Genomic DNA, 8692 nt, shown 5'->3' with positions numbered 1-8692 from the left:
TACCACGTCGAGAAACCTGTTCCATACCCAGTGAAGGTTCATGTATCAAGACCTGTTCCCTATGAAGTGATAAAACCCTATCCTGTTCCTGTGAAGGTACCTATACCTGCTCCCTACCCAGTAGAGAAAAAGGAACCTTATCATATTGAGAAACCAGTACCTTATCCAGTGAAGGTACCAGTTGAGAACCCTGTTCCTTACGAAGTAGTAAAAAAAGTCCCCTATGTGGTTGAAAAGAAGGTACCCTATGAAGTGAAGGTACCTGTGCATGTTCCTGTCCATGAAGAACCACAACACGTACCAGAACACCATGAAATTAGTGCTGGTGGAGGAGGAGGACAAGAATTAGAAGGTCATGACTTTGGAGGTGGGCATGACATATCCGGAGGTGGAGGTCATGAATACCCTGATCATGGAGGTTATGAATCCGAAGGTGCGGGACACGATTATGGCGGAGGTCATGAAACCGGCGGACATGATTTCGGTGGCGACTATGGCGGTGAGGCACACCACTAAACTTGATTTTACTCTTGTATTATGTATATATGTTTTTAACGTTAAATGTTGACTTGTTTGGTTTTTAAATAAATAATTTTAACACTTACCTTAGATATGGTATGTTTGCTGGCACATGGTACTTCGCACCGGGGTCGAAATCCATTTCAGAACGCAGCACAGGTGGTTTTATACCGGTATACTCCTCCCTGTAAACATAACCTGTATAAATAACTATTTTTACATGTTTAACCTCAAATTTTACCTGATTCGCCACCATTCGCAGTTGTATTGATCTTTATTGATCTCTCCTTTGAAGATGGAATACCTCCACTTGTCCATGGCATAAGCAAAAGGTAGGAAAGCGATTTTATCAAGTGCCATTTGATATAGGTAGTTTATATCGACAGCGCCGTCATCTACAGAGTTCTGTAATAATCCTAGTACTTGTAGATGGCGTGGCGTGCCTACAGATAAACCTATTGCTTCACCAATCGCCTCGTGAAAACCTAAAAACAAAAGTTTTTCAATTGTAAAAAATAACTTTCACTGCTTTTCTAGTTTCCAACACACTCGCAATCGATCACCATATGGCTCATGTCTCATTATTGCAGCACTTGTGAATGTAAATTCTAAATTTGTAATTAAAATGTTACTTGCCTGGATTCGCACCATCGCGGAACACTTTCGGTTGATTTCTATAATTGATGAAGTAATGTATGTGCGCCATTTCATGGTGGGCAGTTATCAAATCCTTCATTGTTATTTTCGTACACATTTTTATTCTAAAACCAATAAAAATGTTAATAAATGTTAATAGTGAAGAATCCCGGTCTAAAGTGAATAATGCACGTGTTTTTTGCATTATAGACCAGGATTCTTAACATTTTGCATTTACCTAAAGTCACGACTGTTGCAAAAGTCCCAAGCACTCGGTTGACACACCGCCACACGGTCTTGTGGTTCTTCTAAGATGGAACTCGCCCAGAAATCATTGGGAAGTGGTGTCATGTTCATAGAAACAAAGAAATCTTCAGCCAGACGAAAAATATCCACTGGTGCATAACCCTAATATTAAAATTTTTGATATTTTATTAATATTTAATCAACTTCCGGTTTTTTTTTAGTGTTGCATACTTGTCTGATCATTTCCGGTCCGACATCTAAATAATTCCGGCCTGGATATGGCTGGGAAATCTCAAAAATATTCGTCCAGGATTGTGCCCACATGTTACCCAAGATATGAGCCGGAAGTGGCGCTTGTCTATTGATCTTTTCCGGTCCGTAGAAGTCCCTCAATCGCCTGCGTACATAAGCGTGTAATAACTCATATAACGGTTTTATTTCCTCCCATGCGTCTTCTAGATCCAAGTTTAAGCTTGGGGACTCAAACGGGAAGTTCCAATATTCCGCAGTGTCACTAAAATCTAAACACGGATGTCAAATTTACAAAATGGCGGTTTTTCACTAATTTTTTGCTTACTGTTGAGTCGTGCGGCTTCATTAGACAAATGTACTAATTGTTCATAGCTTTCTTTGACGTGGTGGCCTGTTTGCCGCCTCCATTCAGTCCAAACGTGTTGTAATTCTTCCCAGTTCCGGCTGTTTGCCATTATATGTGACAAATCCGGTTGCAGACGCAATCCGCATCGGAATGGCTCGTTGAGGGCGCAAATTGATGCCTGATTGTAGACTGATAGCATGTCGTTGATCAAGCGATTGTACTAAAAGCAATCAGATTAGTATCAGGATGAATTTGTTTGTAGATAAAGGAGATTTATGAAAAAGATTTGTTTATACCCGATCGAGTTGATCTGGGGGAAGTGCTGCTGGCCCCACGACGCTCATAAATCGTATCTGGCGATAAGTTGTAATGTCGGGGATGTTGGCGTTACGGACACGAGTGAACAGCTCCCAGACGCCGTGTTGAAAATCGGAATACAATTGCTGAGCGTTTAACTAAAAATAAAGAGTTTCTATGAGTATACTTCAAATTTAACGTATTACTGGTTGCCTATATGTAGAGTGAACATTTTGTGCAGTGTCGACGGTTAGTGTATATAAAAATTGAGTTTTAACTAAGAAAAAACACAATGTCAGTGTGGTAACTTGTTGTAGTAAGTAAAACATTTAATTCTTTTTAATTTGATATATAATTTGATATGCCCACTTGATTAATTCAAAAATAATCTGTAGATTTATATATTTGAATTGGTTAACCTTCAAAAAAGCAAGATCGTGCCGGGTAAAGATGAAAATAGTGTTTTATCGATAAAAATGAACAGTTGCACTGTTGTAAGTATTAAAAAGTGTTAAACAATCATATAATATATAATCCTAGATATAAATAAGCATGTACATAGATCTAATTAGAAAATAATCTTCAATTTTGTTCATTTCACATGTGTACAACTCCGCTGCTGTGCATTGGTGTATTAAAAGTTGCCTACGTTCTTTTTACAGTGTTAGCAATCTTCAACCGCTTCGTGTCCAGTCCAAAACAAGTTTTCGGTGTGTACATCAACAACAAATAAAAGGTAAGTGTTCAAATTCGATAGATAACAACATTCTGCTTACTCCAATATATAAATCTACATGCGCATTCATGTGATTTCAAAATAATCTTAAGATTATAATATGCATATTCATCTAACCTTAAAAATTTTCAAGTTTTAAAAATTTGCGCACAGACATTACTAGTGTAACACAAGTTGCCTATACACTTTATGGTTATATAATGAACAAATCTAAAATCTAGTAACGAGTTACGACAAAATTAAAAACAATTAACAGAAAAGTGTTTCAATTAAACGCTGCGCGAGCGTGTTCCCATAACATGTTTGCATTCAGTCGAAGAACAGCCAAAGGTTACACGATTGCGCATACGTCCTTTACATCTTGTTAGAAATAAGAAGTTAGACGTGCAAAACACACCAACTTCATCATAACTCACATTTTTATTGCATAAATGAAAAACTTTTAATTGTCTACGTTTTGGTATGAAAATACCTGCTTAAAAACATGGATTTTTTCCACATCATTGATCAATGTCAGAGAAAATCCACGATATTTTAATTATATGCAGATTAATTATTGATTTAATTTGAATCAAATCAAAGGAAAGAGTAATTATGCTAATTATTTCAAAGTGGAGTTAGTGTTGATGTTATTATTGCAATTGGAGACGCTGCGATGCAGGAAAATGTTACACCACGAGGAAACTAGTTGTTTTTACATTATAAGTCCATGCGGATGTGACTTAAGTCATATTCTTTGCGTTAGGATATGTTTTATTAGCTTTTACTTGCGTTAATAATTTTTTTATTACTTGAGAGTGATCTCCTGGTTCTAAAAATTGAAATATTCAAATTTGCGTAAACGTGGCTTACAATCTTTTTGTAAATATATTTTAAACACCCTGTAAGTTATATTTTTACGACAAAAAGTAGCTTATGTTATTCTCCTGGGTCTTATACATCTCCAAACCAAAATTTATCAAAATCGGCAGAGTAGTTTTTCTACAAAGCGTCACAAACAAACTTTTGCATTTAAAATGTTCAAATGTTGGTTAAAATAAACCTCGTACATCTTTTTGGGTAAATATAATTTATCTAACATGAAATGAAACAAAATAAAATATACAAGGACAAATTATTTAGAAAAAAGGTGCGCCACTTAAGCAAATATGCAAATAACACACATAAGTGTGGTTTATGCATCTGTAGAATATCGAGATGCATTCATTACCAAACTCACACATCTCCAGTATTTTATGTTTCTCTCCTGTGCATGGTTAAGTACCATATTGTTTCATGCAAGCTGTGGTTTCACCAGGGGCGTAGCTACCGCCGTTGCTTAACATTGTTTATTATGTCGTCGAAGAAAACAAAAATCATCTGGTTCATTAGTTATGCACGTGGATGACGCACACCGAGATGCATTACGCTTGCATAATGTGTGAGATTGTGAGATACTTCGTCGCGGAATGCGAAATTAATGCGACTGATGAAAAGCGCGCTTGAATTTGATTAAAGCATAAACGCGAATTAAATTTCCATTTACGGCGAATTACGCGTATTGTCAATCAGCCGTAAGTAATAATCTAATATCTTCCATTTGAAATTATTCTGTTTTTCCTACTTATGCGAAGTTGTTTGTTGGTTTCAAGTACTTTTAAGTGATTTAGGTGTTTTCTGCTAAATCATTTGTATAACGCATGAAAATTTTTTATTATTGCATCAGGATATTGTGAGACAGATGAGACGAATTTAAATTTTTAGCGATCACGTTTTCCTACGAGTATTGCGGTTTTGTTTGATGTTGTAATAAATGTGAAGTTTGTGGACAGTGGTCACAAAAGAATTTCAAAATTTGCAGCCATAAATTTCGGTTTTACGAAAATATTACGAGAACAATCATGGCTTGTGTGTGTTAGTCATGCAATTCTCTTGCTTAAAATTCACACCACGTTTTTCCTGATATTACAAATCATTTACGAATATGAGTAATGTTAAGTTATGACTAAAAAAATTATATTTGGTTAGTATTTAGTTGAGTTGTTTAGTTATAATTGTCCATTTGACTAAAAATCACATTTTTGGACAATATTTAGTCGAGTTATTTAGTAAGTAACATGGAAAATTAGTTAAGTTGGGACTCTACTTGACTGAAAATTTGATTTTAGTCAAAAAATTTAGTCAAGTTGGTAAGGTATCACTGTCCACTTGACTAAAATTTATTTTTAGTTAGTGTTTAGTCCAGTGGTTAAGTTATTACTGTCCATTTGATTAAAAATCATATTTTTGGTTAGTATTTAGTCGAGTTAATTAGTAACATGGAATAAATAGTTAAGTTATGAAAGCTCTACTTGACTGAAAATACGATTTTATACAAAAATTTAGTCGAGTTGGTAAGTTATAACTGTCCACTTGACTAAAATTTAATGTTTTAGTTAGTATTCAGTCTAGTTATTAAATAATGACTGTCCATTTTACTAAAAGTCATATTTTTGGTTAGTATTTAGTCGAGTTAATTAGTTCCTTGACTAAAAATACGATTTTGGTCAAAAATTTAGTCGAGTAAGTCGAGTAACTTAGAAAAATTATGTTTTTATGTTGAAACTAAGCACTCAGTCACACTTTTTAGTCATAGACATGTTCATATAATCGGCCACGACCTGCAATAACAACTGCAACGTTGTGATAACACGCGCAGAAGTTGAAACCGACCCTAACACATTCCTATGCAAAGCACAACGCAAAAAGTATGTCATTAACCATGTAAAACATAAAAAATTCATGCGTCTAATAACTGAATTTAAGCCTTTTTTGATGTAATGATCTTCGTGATCAGTCAAATTTCAAATTTATGAGAATTTCCATTGTCTAAGACTCTTGTTAAATCTATGGAATCAAAAGAGTTCTTTTTGCAATTAATATATTCACGGTCATTCTCAGTATTGTCAACTACTCAAAAATTATATTAAATTGTATTCAAATACTAAAAATAATAAAAATGCTGGTTACAGGTCAAAATTATGATAAAAAACTTTCTATTTTCATTTTGGGCCGAAAAACAAACAAATTGTACACCTGTATCGAGTAGATACAGATACAGTCATGTATTAGAATTTTTGACTCTAATTGATTTTGAATTTACATTTACGTTATCAAATGCAGCGGCTGTTAATTGCTACCATTAAAACTAAGCGCTCTGTACTTGTTGCTCGTACTAAAACGCGTGTTGTACAGCGCGCACCTGTGAAATCCGGAGGCCCTGAACCCATATAGAAATAGATGTCTTTCTAGGCGAATATATTTTTTATTTGACTTTTTTCATTTCATTGCATTTCGCTTCTATGCGCGCGTGTCGCGTTGAAACGAAGCTATGAAACCTGCGTTGCGTTATTGCAGCAAGTACAAAGAACAGGGGCAAACTTGGCCCAGTTCTCTCGTTTATACAATTAAAACTCAACGAAACAAAAGAAGAAGACAATAACTTCACTCAGTACTAGCTTACCAGTAAGTATTTGACTTAAGTATTGATAAGTTAAGCTAAACATTGATAGTTTTTTTTTTAAAACAAACTTTAAAGTGTTTTTATGGCTAAATTACTTAACTTAACTTAACTTAAATTGTAAATGACTTAAGGGAGTTCCAAAGTCATTAAGACACTTGATTAATGATAATCTGAATAACCTAATCGCGGAAAACATTTTCATTGTCAACATAACCCGCCGGCAAGTTCAACAAGGTGAACTTTCGATTTTTTGTCTGTGAATTCACACAATTAACCAAAAATTGACAGTAAAACCGCTTGCATAACAATAACTAAACACGCGTTTTGTTGTTGATTGTTATTTTGGGTCTACACTCGCGTCTAGCCTACAGAAAACCATTGTCTTTGAATGTTTGACATGTTTTCAGTTAAATGTAAGTTATTACAAATTTAGCCATTAAGTTATCATCACGTAATAACATTTTTTCAAGTTTTAATCAAGGAAGAGATTGTTGAATCATGACAAATCACAGAAAATGATTGATGTGATGTTTAAGTAGTCTAAGTGCTAATATAATATAATGTCCATCGTAAACTTTAACACGATGCACATTTGAGTAATATAATATTTTACGTTTTGTTTGTTTCCATAAACCACACCCAAGTTAAATAATCGCACTAATTGTTTCTTAATAACCTGTTATATAAGTAGCACTAAGAGCAGAAGGAACTAGCATTGAAAAAAGCTTGAAATTTTTAAGGACGAAACAACAATGAGTGTGTTACATCATGAAAATCATGATCGATGCATTCTGCTAATCGTTTGCAAATCGTAAACTGTTTCACGTCGCGTTATTGTACGAGTAGGTTATTTAAATTAGTTCGCGGAACTACAGTCCGTCAATAATGATGTTATATATAGTCTTAACAATGTTTATTGTTTATTGCAATTTTATATTGTTATTAATGAGTTTTTTTAGAGGTAACAATATGGTTTTGGGCTGCAGGGCATTAATTTCGGTGTAAAAATGTTTTGGTTTAGTGTTACTGTCAAGTTTACTGTCCAGTTTATTGGTCAGTAAGTTGTTGGGGGAATATTTAATTATAGTGTGAATAATGAACAAATTAGTCATTACATTGCTCATTTTATATTATTTATTGCAATTCAGATCATATTTATGACCTGAAAATGTATAATTTTCGTGCTTTGGCTATTTTACTGACTATTTTACTAACCAGCAAGTTGGTCATTGTAGAATATTTAATTACAGTGTGAATAATGCAAAAATTAGTCACTAAATTGCTCTAAAACATGTTTTTATTAATTTTTATTGCAATTTTATATTGTTATTAAATAACAACAGATTTTTTAACATTCAGATCATATTTTTGACTTAAAAATGTTTAATTTTTATGTTTTTGGCTAATTTACTGTTGATTTTATTAACTAACAAGATGATTACTGTTGGAATATCTCATTTTAGTGTGAATCATGCAAAATTAGTCATTAAATCACTCTAAATGATACATTTAATAATTTTATTGCAAATTTATACTGTTATTAAGTAACAATACATTTTCCATTTTACTCTCGATTTTACCAAATAACCTTGTTGATTGAAGAATATTTAATCATAGGTGTGAATAATACTAAAATTACTCATAAAATTGATCTACAAGATACAAAATCTAATAATTCATGTAATTATTAATGCTCAATGATTATTAAGTCAATATATTCCAATAACCAGGTACTAGCTGATTACCGCTTATAAATAATTACGATCATCATCGATCCAATTAACAGCATTGATGATGAAGAAAGATTTACACGCTACAGTGAATTCATTAATAACAATACATATACATACTCTGACAGCTGAGATAAATACTAAACACTAAAACACAATTCTAGAAGAATTAAATTCCAATTGACGGATGAATAGTCCGGAACATATAAATCCTCGCTGTAAATTGAAAGCGAAGTTTACTATAAAAAGGGGAAAACGTGAAATGGCGGTGCTTCAGATGAAAACGTGGAATTCATTACACTACGCCGCAGCAAGACAATGTAATTCACGTGAGACTTGAAATTCTATGCATTATGCACTTTATAAACAATCGTTTTGTGTTGTTTTTACATGATTCAATCATACTCAACTGTCTCTACTGTCCCTTTACTACCGCTTCAAGTTGTGTG

General features: G+C 33.5%; 2 protein-coding genes across 2 annotated transcripts in view; one reads left to right on the top strand and one right to left on the bottom strand.

Moving 5' to 3' along the window:
• Window positions 1-604, top strand: part of LOC135790123 (skin secretory protein xP2-like) — a 4861-nt gene extending 4257 nt beyond the window's left edge. Inside the window, exon 3 of the mRNA XM_065300177.1 lies at window positions 97-604. Coding sequence (XP_065156249.1) covers window positions 97-516 — 420 coding nt within the window. The 3' untranslated portion in view covers window positions 517-604. The remainder of the gene's footprint in view (window positions 1-96) is intronic.
• LOC135790071 (angiotensin-converting enzyme-like) overlaps window positions 1-8692 on the bottom strand; it is a 27090-nt gene extending 18398 nt beyond the window's left edge. The window contains exons 1-8 of the mRNA XM_065300115.1: window positions 8677-8692; window positions 2296-2454; window positions 1979-2219; window positions 1633-1922; window positions 1394-1563; window positions 1156-1280; window positions 761-1004; window positions 606-704 (exon numbers count right to left, since the gene is read on the bottom strand). Of these exons, the coding sequence (XP_065156187.1) occupies window positions 606-704; window positions 761-1004; window positions 1156-1280; window positions 1394-1563; window positions 1633-1922; window positions 1979-2219; window positions 2296-2343 (1217 nt within the window). The 5' untranslated portion in view covers window positions 2344-2454; window positions 8677-8692. The remainder of the gene's footprint in view (window positions 1-605; window positions 705-760; window positions 1005-1155; window positions 1281-1393; window positions 1564-1632; window positions 1923-1978; window positions 2220-2295; window positions 2455-8676) is intronic.

The sequence above is a fragment of the Atheta coriaria genome, unplaced genomic scaffold (assembly GCF_025399875.1).
Source record: "Atheta coriaria isolate IRGN ID8LTWV9N9 unplaced genomic scaffold, Caltech_Dcor_3.1 hic_scaffold_4_pilon, whole genome shotgun sequence".
Classification (NCBI taxonomy): domain Eukaryota; kingdom Metazoa; phylum Arthropoda; class Insecta; order Coleoptera; family Staphylinidae; genus Dalotia; species Dalotia coriaria.
The sequence above is the reverse complement of the archived record's forward strand: the minus strand, read 5'-3'. Positions and strand labels throughout refer to the sequence as shown.